This window comes from Muntiacus reevesi, chromosome 7 (genome assembly GCF_963930625.1).
Source record: "Muntiacus reevesi chromosome 7, mMunRee1.1, whole genome shotgun sequence".
Taxonomy (NCBI): domain Eukaryota; kingdom Metazoa; phylum Chordata; class Mammalia; order Artiodactyla; family Cervidae; genus Muntiacus; species Muntiacus reevesi.
Window position 1 is genome coordinate 43,998,838 of NC_089255.1, and position 13,331 is coordinate 44,012,168.

General features: G+C 37.0%; 1 protein-coding gene across 1 annotated transcript in view; it reads right to left on the minus strand.

The window, feature by feature from the left end:
- The window catches only part of TRIP4 (thyroid hormone receptor interactor 4), a 51,979-nt gene that overhangs the window by 36,132 nt on the left and 2,516 nt on the right, over positions 1-13,331 (minus strand). Inside the window, exons 2-7 of the mRNA XM_065941545.1 lie at positions 11,546-11,715; positions 9,991-10,115; positions 6,852-7,064; positions 5,170-5,248; positions 2,375-2,504; positions 398-613 (exon numbers count right to left, since the gene is read on the minus strand). Coding sequence (XP_065797617.1) covers positions 398-613; positions 2,375-2,504; positions 5,170-5,248; positions 6,852-7,064; positions 9,991-10,115; positions 11,546-11,715 — 933 coding nt within the window. The remainder of the gene's footprint in view (positions 1-397; positions 614-2,374; positions 2,505-5,169; positions 5,249-6,851; positions 7,065-9,990; positions 10,116-11,545; positions 11,716-13,331) is intronic.

The following is a 13,331-nucleotide window of genomic DNA, read 5'->3' on the forward strand; positions in this document are numbered from 1 at the left end:
AGCTGATGGCCCTTCATTTAATCCTTTTCTTACTGTTCAGAAAAGTTTTATGTAACTATAAACATACACCCATACACACACAATGCAGACATACAGGTGTCTTTTCTGGATTCTATTACATTTCATTTATCTATTCCTGTGCCCAAGTTGTACCTCATTGCTTTAAAAACAACTTTTTCTAAAACCACATAGTTATCTAATAGGACAAGTTACCCTCACTGCTCATTTTCAAAATTTTCTTAGTTACTCATCCATGTTTCTATTCCAAATGAATATATTACTCTAAAAACTAACAAAAATAACAAACCCATTAAAGGGTGGGGCTGGGGGGGAGGGCAAATCCTTTACAGTTAAAACTCCCCAATTCTCTCAGACCTTTCTGGTTTTGCCCACTTACTTGCTGTGATACTCAGCTAGAGGATCTTCATCTTCCACAATTTTCCTGCCTGCAAAATCAATGGTGATCTTCTTAGAGAGCCGAGAGGCATGTCGAAATTCTCTCAGCTCCTCCTCTCGCTTCTGTATGGCCTCCCGCTCAATTTTGGACAACCACTGGTTAGAATCACTAGCAAAGTAATCTGACTCATCATCAATGACTTGGGTCCTTCGAATGCTAAGGAAAGAAAAAGAACATATGGCAATTAGGTCACCTGTTAACAAACAGGGATTTGACTATTGGGAAACTGTTACAAGTAGCTCACTCTGAAGTGCTGTCCTGAAGGTTATTATTTCAAATGTAGAAGCTCCAGAATGTTCCCAAACCAGGTCAAGCTCTGATTTCCAGCTTCTGTATATACCTTATTCCCACTGCAGGCTCAGCTCTTAGACCGAATCGCACCCTCAGGCAGAAAAAGACATAGCACCATATCCACTGTCCTCCTATTTTCCTACTAGTCCAGACCTCACTTTCTTATAACTGGGCTTATGGGTCATTTTGCTGTCTCTGAGTTCATATCTTGGCAGCTTACTTAATAACCTAGTCTTTCTACAATCTGGACCTAGACTCCTCCTACTAGACCCAGCTGCTGCCACTTCGCTTAGAAACTGGACTTCTATCCTGGACTCTCAGTCCTGGAGCATATTCTTAGGATATCTTATTACTGCATTACTGTTACAATTCAGTTTCCACCACCTCCTCCACCCCCTCCCTAACCTCATCCCCAGTCCCTCACTTAATATACAAGGGCCAAGTTCCAAGATAAGACAATCAAGCTTATTTCTAAGATCATACCAACAAAGAAATTAAGAACTAGAGGGAATCCTGATGACCCCACTCTCTCCTTCTATAGATAATAAACCTGGGCCTCAAAGAAGTTAAGTGACTACTCCAAAGTCATAAAATCAGTCTGAAAGGAATAATTACTAATTAGTGACATACAAAGGCATAGGAAAATACTGAAAATCAGATTATGATTTCAATTTTCCAGGACCTGGCTGGAATTATAAAAGTTTTAAAATAGACTGAGAGTGGTCCCATACACAAACTTACATAATGAAATTGGTGCCCCTGGAAACACACTGGCATAAGGGAAATACCAATAGGGAGAGACTCTTTTCCAGTTTTTGTTTATCAAAAAATGTACTCTATTTCTAATGATAAATTTCACTGAGTAAGGGTAAAAGTGATATTTAAAAATCTTGTGATGGGCTTACTTAGGGAATAGCTTTCAAAGTATATCTCATGTATTCCTAGCAAATGATTTCAAAGTAGTAGGTGCATATAACCAAAGGATTATAATGCCAGGAACAGACATATTCAGTTGTCACAGTAAGAGATTCTGGGTCTTTCTAAGGATTCCCACATGGCTACTTGAGAAGTGAGCATACACGTACTATTCAAACATTCTTTACCATTAATTGGGTTTCACCATATTTTGCCCAAAAGAAGAAAAAAAATTAGAACTAACAAATCCATAAACCTCTCTCCCAAAGAGAGGTGAGAGGGCTAAATGACAAAAGCACAGGAGTGTAAAACTCAATTTAGGGACATTATTAAATCAGAAAATAACTTTAGTGTCAGAGGAAAAAGGGAGAGTAAGTCATGTGTCCCCATGAGATGGTATCAACGCTCTCCCAGAGACAGTTTCTTATGGAGTATCCAGCATACATTGACTGAATTAATGAATGGCTTCAAGTGAAACAAGTGGGGAATTCCATCCAAATCAACTTTCCAGGGGGTACACTAGCATTTGCCAAGAAACAGAACATCTTGCAGGGTAGGTCCTCTTGGTGGAAGCCTATCTTAGTCAAACATGATTCAAAACAAGTGGCTGACCTCCTACACAGGGCATTTGCTCTTCTGCTGCTGCAGGTAAAGTGCCAAAGTAATGGACTACTCTACTTCTTAACCTTTTTAATTCTGACCACATCATACCTAGTTCTGTCAAACTCTAACAGCTTGTCTTTATGCTTGATAGCCTTCTCCAGACCAGATTTAAATCGCAATTCTTGATGAGGAAGAAGGTCCTTGGTAGAGATGTCCACTTTCCCAGAATTCTCTGTCCCTGAAATTCAGTAAGGAAATCAAATGGTGTCAGCGTATCATACAAATTAGCTGTATCATGTGCAGCAAAGAAAAAAATATCAGAAGGTATGGCTGTGTTCCTAATGATAGCCTTCATTTTAATGGAAAACAAACAGGTACCACAGGCCACGCTTTACTTCCTCAGGCATCAAGCAGCACTTGAAACATAGTAAGTCCTCAATCGATGTTAAGGATCCACTTCTTTCCTTACAGGAATGTGGATTACTAAGGGTAACAGACTGTTTTAATAAAACAACGTAAAAATGCCTTATAAATGAAAAACTTCATTGAGTAGGGCTGAATATCATCTTTAAACTACTTCTATATATCAAAGTTAAAAACTAAATGACAAAAGGAAAAAAGAGAAGAAATTTCAGGAAAGGAACAGAAATCAACAATGAGAACTTATCAGATGTTAAAGCAATGATGACGACTATAAAATTACATATTATATTACTTAATTCTCATAATAGCCTTGTAAGACAGTTTTTATTATTTTTATTTTATGGATAAAGAAACTGAAGTTCAGAAACATTAATAAATTCACCAAGTTCGGGTAAGTTAGAAATTAAAAGGTAGAAACAAAATTTAACCTTAGGTCTAACTCTAAGGCCCATATCCATTCCTCGGTCCATGTGTTATCTCCCTAGTGACAACATACCATAAATCTATGGATCAGAAAAGATACCCATAAATTATGACAGAATCAAGATCTAAAATGTGTTAGGAAAGCAACTAGGCTATAATGAAGGCTTTCTCTTTACCTAAAACTCCAGGCCTATTTAAAGTCCTGTCAAATCTTTCTTTCAAAATTAAAAAAAAAAAAAAAAAAGAGATTGATTCTTGTGTTCTGAATATAAGAAAATTACTGGGGCTTCCCTAATGGTCCAGTGGTTGGGAATCCACCTTGTCATACAGGGGATAAGGGTTTGATCCCTGGTCTGGGAAGATCCTACATGCCAGGGGGCAACTAAGGCCATGTGCCATAACTACTGAAGCCCACACTTTGCAACAAGAGAAGCCACCACAATTAGAAGCCCAAGCACCAAAACTAGAAAATAGCCCCTACCCACCACAACTAGAGAAAGCCCATGCAGCAATGAAGACTCAAAGCAGTCAAAGAAAAAAGGCACTGAGAACTACCTGTTTCATAATAATGACCATAGAGAAATTCTAATGGAAAAAGTATGGAGACATGTTCTACCTCATTAATAATAATTTAAAAAATGATGACAATAAAAATAAAATAATATGAAATGTCAAAACTCAATAGTGATAAGTTTGGGGGTAAAATACTACTTGTTGTAGACTAGCACAGTACTGGAGAAGGCAATGGCAACCCACTCCAGTACTCTTGCCTGAAAACTCCCAAGGACAGAGGAGCCTGGTAGGCGGCCGTCTATGGGGTCGCAGAGTCGGACAAGACTAAAGCGACTTAGCAGCAGCAGCAGCAGCACAGTATTTTGATAAAAGAATATGGAAAATATGTCTTAAGTGTCAAAAATGATCATTTTCTTTGACTCAGTAATCCCATTCCTAGGAATTTATCCCAAGGAAATAAATCAAAAGATATAGTATTAACAAAGTGGACCGTTTGTGTTAACATTTATAATTTGAAAAGAGTAAAAATATCCAGTAATGGGAAAATAAATAATCAAATTATAATAAATACATTTAATGACTATTTTTAGGTACTAAAAATTACAAATATGAACGGCAACATAAACAATTACAAAATATTAGTTAAAAAAGGAAAAACATAAAATTCTGTATACACTATGATTACTACTTCATAATACCAACCAATCTACCTTTATTTAAAAAACAACTATGAAATAAAGCAGGCACGAAATATCTGCACAAATAGAAAGGGCTGAGTAGATTGTTTCCCCTTTAAAAATGTCCTTGTTATGCTTTGTTCAATTATAAAAACTGTGAAGAGTGCAAAAATCGGAGCGCTCCTGTGTGACTCTGACCCCTCTCCCTCTAATGCCAGCGCCTCACCTCACACACCACAGCACCACTGTCAAAGCAGGGAATTAACTTCGGTACAGCATCATCAACCGAATTACAGACTTCACTTGGATTTCAGCATCTTTTCCACTGATATTATTTTTCTGTTGAGGGATCCAATTCAAGATCCTACACTGTAATTAGTTGTCCTTTCTCCCTAGTCTCTTTTCAAATTGTGACGGTTTTTCAGTCTTTCCTTTTCTTTCAAGATCATGCACATCTCCGATTCTTAAACTTTCATCCAATAATTTCAGCATCCATTGGCGGATCCTGCTTATAGCAATTATTACTTTTGTGGTGTAGAAATGATGATTTTCCGTTCCCACAATTACTTCATTTTACTAATTGGAATTCTGTAAGAGCAGTCCCTTCTCCCCCATTTATTAATTTATTCAGTTAATTCTTATTATATTCTTTGGATTATAATCCAATAGTATTATTGTTACAATTAATTTTTTTTTTTGCTCAATGTTAGGTGGTTTTAATAAGAATATTTTTTAAAAAATGTTTAGAGAATAAATGAGTAAATAAACTGCATCTTACATACCAGGATACAAGTAAGAGAAACAATCACAGATACAACAATCACAGATCCATCGCCACATTGATCCAATTAAAAGATTGCTGCCTACCTGACATGAGCTTCTTCAGTAGTTTCTGGCTCTTGTTTGAGTCACGCTGTAAAATATCTCGTTCTTCATGAGTACATACCTAATAAAGTGACAAAACATATGATCCAATAGTTAAAAGATATTGTTTGCTTGATATACTTAAAAAGTAACCTCAAATTACACATTAGATACAGCAATAAAATAATGACTGTCAATGTTTTTTAATCAAGACAAATACACCAAAAAATATACATCCAAATGAGTTTCACCCTAGTCTCTTTCCATTTTTTCCTTCTTTTATGAACCATACAAAAAACTGATCTCACTGCAAGTGTCCCTAAACGACTAGTTTTAAAAAAAAGGCTAATCTACTTTCAAAATACAAAAATTTGCCACCACTAACAATACAGAAAAATACATTTTTTTAAAAGTCTTCCATTTCTAAGCATAAAATTCAAGCCTTACGAGTGAAATTATAAGCAAGTATCTTATTTATTTATTTTTGGTTGCACCATGTGGTAATGGAAGCACAGAGTCTTAACCACCGGACCACCAGGGAAGTTCCGCAAGTATCTTATTAAAAAAAGTCAAAGAAAGCAGCAAAATACAGTGCCAACAGTGAAAACTAGTCTAACTTTTACATGTATTTTGTTTCTTTGCCTTCAAACATTACCTACTTGTAAAGTAATAAACATATTAAGCAAAGAAAAAATTATATTATAAAATCACTACAAGTAATAAGAAGGTATTTTACTTTAAAAAAGGAGTTACTTAAAAACAATTTCATACTAAGCTTAATTAATAAAACTGCAAGACTTCAAGGCCAATCAGCTTCACATTACTTTGTTTCTTGAACAGAAGGATCCAAGGGACCTAACAGAAAACACTGTACTTTGCTAGCAGTTGCCTGAGTGGCACATGGAGTTCTGGCCAGCAGCTGTCGGGTGTTTATCTAGAGAAAAGCCCCATATGGGAGGATATTTGCTACTGTTTTCTGGACATTTTTGATACTAGATACTACATTTTTCAGGTCATCCACTGTCAATCAACTTATTATCTGAGTATACTGAGAAATTAAAGGCCCCACAAGAGAAGGGAAAACAAAGCAACACAAAATATGCTTTCACCAATAGCAAATGCCACTGTTTTTGCCAGTCGGCTCAACTGGCAGAACAAGCCTTCTAGACAACTCACTCGGGTGTTTGTAATTACAGCTACACTTTTGAGATCACTCACTCAGATAATGAAGCATTATAAAAAGAAGGTGTTCTGGAAAAACAAGCTATAAAGACCTGAGGATTATGTCACAGTGACTCTGCATCCCTAGAAATATGAGCCACATCTGAGATCTGACAAAAATTTTTGACATTTCAGGCCCTAAAGTTTTCTTGAATTGAATTTAATCTGACACAGTACTTGGGATTCCTCACAATGTATGTGATCAAAGTCCTTCTCACAAATAGGCCTCATTCTAGGGTATCACCTTGGGTTTTTGACTAAAGTTCGTGCTATAAGAATTTACTAGTAGCATAGCACTGTAAATTAACTGTACTTCAATTAAAAAAAAATTTTTTTTAATTTACAGGACAACTTAGGGAAGAAATTTACTAAGAAAAAGAGAACTTACTAGGGGTGTAATAAAGTCAAAAGCATAGTAAAAAACCAAAACCAAAGCGTAGTAAAACAGGAGAGAAACAATTTACCAGAGAACCACAAAACAAGCAGGGGCCAGAGCCCTCCTGTTCGCAGACAATCCGCCCACAGGTCAGACAGTTGTTGATCAGTTTGTGCTTCTGGCCTAGGCAATCGCAAGGGTGGCGACCTGGAATCAGGACTGCAAGCTTGTCCTGTCCCTCTTTTGTGTATAAACTGACAAACTTCGTCTTCTTCTTCAAGGAGCTGCTGTTGTCTTGTGCCTAATGGTACAAAGATATCAGAAATAACATCAAATAATTAATGACAATGAAAGCAGTCAGGAGAAAAAAACCTCAGTTCTATTCAATAATAACTTACAGGGACTTCCCTGGCGGTCTAGTAGTGAAGGCTCCAAGCTCCCACACAGGGGGCATGGGTTCAATTCCTGGTTGGGGAACTAAGATCTCACACCTGAGTGGTGAGGTCAAAGGAAAAAAAACTTTGACAATTTGACAGGTAGTATCTCTGGGGATTTAACGTGTATTTATTTGATTATTAGTAGCATAACCAACCATCCTTGTTTGCCCAGACCCAGTGGAATCTCAGAATACAGGACTTGTCAGTGCTAAAACCAGGAGAATCCAGGCAACTAAGGTGACAACCTGGTCACGTAATTGCTGGTAAGGATAAACATTTTTTTTTTTTTTTCAGATGTTGGATATTTTGTTTAATAAGAGCTGTTGACAGACCTTAACAGAAAAATAGTCTTTAAGTTGGTAGTATGACTAGGCTTATCAGTGCCCTCTGAATGGCCAGGTGTTCTAAGTAAAACCTGGAGGACTGCCCCTCATGGGGGTACTGTCTCCTAAAATTCAGATGTAAGAACTGTGGGAATTTAGGCTTTTTCTGACGCATAATGAAGCAGGATTTTTTTTGATACACCCCTAAGAGTTAAAGTCATCAAGGAATTTAGATTTTATACTCTGCTTCCCCCCGCCCCAAAACTCAGTTCCAGTTGGTAGATTTGTTACTATGGAGTCAACAAAAACCTCCATTGAATGATTATAAAAGAAATCAGGTTATTAGAGTTCTTTCTCAGATTCACTAAGAAAATAGTTTCTGTTTTATAAATACAGTATTTTAGTCAGTAAATCTTTTGAAGGGAGAGCAAGATCTCATTTACCTTGTAAATTGTAGTTCACATTCAGTGAATGTGTGTTGAGAGCAAGTAAGCATTATGCAAATACTCTGCTTTCCACGTGAGTGATCCCTCTACCTTTCTATATAGTATCAGTGTTCTCTCTTTGTCTTTGACCTCTGTCCTATCCCTTATCACTTATTAATTTCTTTTCCAACTTTAACACTAAGTTCTTCCACTTTGTTGTCATTCAGTTGCTCCGTTGTGTCTCTTTGCAACCGCAGGGACTGCAGCACACCAGGCTTCCCTGTCCTTCATTGTCTTCTGGAGTTTGCTCAAACTCATGTCCATTGAGTCGATTATCCCATCCAACCAGTTCATCCTCCATCACTCCTTTCTCCTCCTGTCCTCAATCTTTCCCAGCATTAGTCCTTTCCAATGAGTTGGCTCTTCACATCAGGTAGGCAAAGTATTTGAGCTTCAGCTTCAGCATCAGTTCTTCCAATGAATATTCAGGGTTGACTTCCTTTCGGATTGATTGGTTTGATCTTGCTGTCCAAGGGATTCTCAAGAGTCTTATCCAGCACCACAGCTCAAAAGCATCAATTCTTCAGTGTTGAATTTTCTTTATGGTCCAACTCTCACATCCATACCTGACTACTGGGAAAACCATAGCTTTGACTATATGGACCTTTGTCAGCAAAGTGATGTCTGCTTTTTAATATGCTGTCTAAGATTGTCATAGCTTTTCTTTCAAGGAGCAAACATCTTTTAATTTCATGGCTATAGTCACCGTCCACAGTGATTTTGGAGACCAAGGAAATAAAATCTGTCACTGTTTCCATTTTTTCTCCATCTATTTGCCATGAAGTGATGGAACAGCATACCATGATTTAGTTTTTTGAACACTGAGTTTCAAGCCAGCTTTTTCACTCTCCTCTTTCACCTCTATCAAGAGGCTCCTCAGTTCCTTCTCACCTTCTGCCATTAGGGTGGTGTCATCTGCACAACTGAAGCTATTGATATTCTCCCGGCAATCTTGATTCCAGCTTGTGCTTCATCCAGCCCAGGATTTCACATTATGTACTCCGGGAAGTCCAGCAGACTCGGAAACGACCGGCAACAGAGATCCCGGAGGAACCAACAGCGGATCCACCCACAAAACAGATGTCACGGCTTTCCATAAAAGATGGCGCCCAACCTCCTACTCCTTCACGTCGCAGAAGACCACCAGGATGTCCTGCGCGGACAACTCAGCAAGCCTCCATACCCACATGGGGACAAATTAAGTCACTCTGTCATCACGCACAGGGAATAGCTTCCCTGCAGGGATCTTCAGCCTCTCCCGAAAGGGTTTTCATTGCTATGCTTGCTTTACTGTCTTGTCAGGCAAGTGCTACCTCAGGATAAACATTTTTAATGTTCATTGGTCATTCGTGGTTTTTCTTTTGCTTATGACAGTCTTTGCTCATTTTCTTCCAATTAACAAAAGGCTTAAGACAATTTTTTTTTAAGTTCACATTATTTTGGAAACCCTTCTCCACATGTTGCTGCACGGTCGCCACAAATGAATTTTTTGATCACTACTCTTCCATCTTAGCGTAACTAACTACCCTGAATACAAATATTTCTGCTTACTTCATGGGGCTACTTTGGGAGCCAAGAGAGAATATGAAAGAGCTCTATATGCTAAATAAAGATGACAGTGGTGGTAGTAGTAAATGTTCTAACATCGGAACATCTTAAAACAGCTAAAGTTCAAATTCTTTCAGTACAAACCCACAAAAAATGTTGAAATTGAAGCCCTGGTGCATTTCCTTAAATATTTTCTATTGTATCTATTTATAATCGCTAAAAATGTCCTTATAATACTAATTTAATCAAGCTGTCCCCCCCCCAAAAAAAACTACTATATAGAAAGGAATATGCCATCATTATCACTCTTTAAAATTCATACACTTGTTGCAAGTTGCCATTCTAGACTAATGTATACCCCTTGTTCTCTGAAATGTATCAGGTGTTTCATCTTTTCCATAGAGCCAGAAAAAGCCTCATTTCTGAGCACTCACCTTGGCCAAATCAAAAGGTGTTTTGACCTCTGTGGTTGTATCAGGTTCAGTAAATGCAGGAGCTTCCTGTTTGTTTCTCCCTTTCCGCCTACTCCTCTTCAGCTGGTCTCCTGACCTCTGGCCTTCTAACATTTATTAAAGAAGAAGAAAAAAACATATGTGTGTGTGTGTATATATATGTACATAGAAGATTGGAAATAGTAGGATTCATTGGTAAGTTAATAGCTAATAAAGGGAAGGCAATGCTTAATATTTAGAGTCAAGAAGTCAGGCAGGTTTTTAAATTATCTCTTCCTCTCAAATCAGAATTAAATTCAAACTATCATTTTTCAAGATTACAGTCAATGATAAAGACTACCGGGTAACATTAAGAAGTTAAATTATACTTACGGCTGATTTACATTGCACGGCAGAAACCAACACAACACTGTAAAGCAATCATCTTCCAATTAAAAAAAAAAGAGTATAAAAAAATTTTTAAAAAGAAGTTAAATTAAATAGAATTCCCTCGTTGCCCAGTGGTTAGGACTCCAGAGTTTTCACTGCCAAGGGCCAGGGCTCAAGCCCTGGTGGGGAGACCAAGGTACTGCAAGTCATGTAGTATAGCCAAAAACATATAAGTTAAATTAAAATCTGATATTTTAGACTGTATAATGACTTATTTAGTTTGGTTCTCATCTTTAGTACTGTTTAACTTATTGCTGCTGCTGCTAAGTCACTTCAGTCGTGTCCGACTCTGTGCGACCCCACAGACGGCAGCCCACCAGGCTCCCCCATCCCTGGGATTCTCCAGGCAAGAACACTGGAGTGGGTTGCCATTTCCTTCTCCAGTGCATAAAAGTGAAAAATGAAAGTGAAGTCGCTCAGTCGTGTCTGACTCTTAGCAACCCCATGGACTGCAGCCCACCAGGCTGCTCCATCCATGGGATTTTCCAGGCAAGAGTACTGGAGTGGGGTGCCATTGCCTTCTCCTGTTTAACTTATTAGTTACCTGTAAATGCTACTCATACTGAAACCGGTCAACACTTACTTACATTATTGTATAAAGTTTTTCTTTAATCCATGTTTTAAATTTTTCAAGTTATTCTGAAGCTACAGCTGTATCTACAAACAAGTATTTTTGTGATATTTTCTAAGTTGAAAAAGTCTGAACTAAAACAATATTCATTACAGATCAAGTAGAAGTGAACTTGGGCTTCCCAGGTGGCTCAGTGGTAAAGAATCCACCTGCCAATGCAGGAGACTCGGGTTTGATCCCTGGGTGAGAAAGACCCTTTGGAAGGGAAAATGACAACCCACTCCAGTATCCTTGCCTGGAGAATTCCATGGACAGAGAAGCCTGGAGGGCTACAGTCCATGGGGTTGCCAAAGAGTTGGACATGACTTAGCAACTATACAACAAGAGAACTGAACTAAAAACATGTAAACACGATTCTGCTTAAGTTAGCTCTGAGGGAATATGGGGTGATAGAACATATGCAATCCTATAAACCAGCCAATTTACCAATATTTCAACCTTTAATTTATATAAGTTAATCACATTAACGTAACCTACCATCTTTCTTGAAGGACTGCTGCAGAGCATCAGAAGTCAACTCCTGATCATTCTTTTGCCACTTGGTTACAAGCTCTTCTATAAATTGACCTTTTTTGCCCTCATTTCCCTGAAGGAGGTCAGTAACATATTCTCGTATCTCTTCAGCACTCTCAATGGACAAAACATACCTCAAGAAGCAAAGAAATAAGTTGTTAAAACAAAGCTAGTTTATACTATGTTTTTCAATAATCATAACAGAGATCGAGGTAGTAAAAAACATTTATTAATCCATTAGAGTGTTTATTTTGAGCCAAGTTCAAGGGATTTATGCTAGGGATATAAATTTGATTAGGACAAAGACTGAAGCCAACTAGTTCATAGTCTTAACTTTCATGTTATCTTCTCATATTTCTAGAATCAAATCAGTGTTTTGAAAACAGGCTTCTGGGGCTGTCCGTAACATAGAAATACTTTTTAACCTAAATGGGAAAATAACTTGGAAAGGAATATACAGGTATAACTGAATCACTTACTGTATACCTGAAACTAACAAATTTTATTTCTAGAATCAAATCAGTGTTTTGAAGCTAGGCTTGTGGGACATCCCTAAAAACAGAAATACTTTCTAACTTGAAAATAACTTGAAAAAGGATACACACACACACACATATATATAACTAAATTACTTTGCTATTTACCTGAAACTAACATAGCATTGTTAATCAGCGAGACTCCAACATAAAATTAAGTGTACGAAAAATGCATTTGTTTTATTTTTTAAATATTTCTACTCTGATAGCAGCAGAATTTTTAACATTTTGACAAACATTTTTGAAGGTCATAGAATAACAAAAAAATTGTCCCCCCCCCCTTTTTTTTTTAAATTAAGATCACTTTGCAGGGTCTAAGCCTGCACAGTCATTTTTACGGTTCCATACTCCTGCGCAAAGCAAGAACTACCTATGTCTTGATTGAGGAATGGTTACAAAGCTACATATACTTGTAAAACTGATCAAATTTTACATTTGAACAAGTGACTCTACTGAACAAAACTTAAATCTCAATAAACTGTTAAAAACCACTGCCATTTTTAAAAAAACATAATACTTTCCATAACTACACATCTGCAGTCATTATATTGTCCTAGGAACAATACAAAGTACTTAATTTTTATACTGTAAAATCTCTTTTTTTTTGCTAAAAATATGTATACTACAAGCTAACCAGTTACTGATTTAACATTCTTAAAAATTATAAGTTAAGATTGGCAAAAAAGAAAAGATTAGCATCATATCAGAATGAGCAGATTTACTTTAAAATAGGATGAGGGGTTTCTAAAAGTGAAATCTAAAAGGGGTAGGAAAAAAATAAAAAAATAAATAAAAGGGGTAGGAGTACAAGTCAGTACTTTTCTATAAACCAATCAGACAATATATTGAAAGTACCTTTAAAACAATCCACTCATTCCATTTACAGAACTCTCTAAGAAATAAGAGACATAGGAATTATGCACAAATGTTAACTATATCATTATTTGAGTTAGCAAACCTGGAGGCTATTTAAACCTTCATTAATGGAAGGGGCAAATGAATTCAAGTTTTTGGACTTTACAAAATCTAATATGCGGTCACTAAAAGTGAAATGTTTGAATAATTATTATTTTTTAATCATTAACCTGTTTACATTATTATTTTTTTTTTACCATGTCGCCAAGCTTGGGGGATCTTAGTTCCCTAACCAGGGATTAAACTGTGCCCTCAGCAATGAAAGCTTGGATTGGTTTTCTTTTTTTTAATCTTAAAAA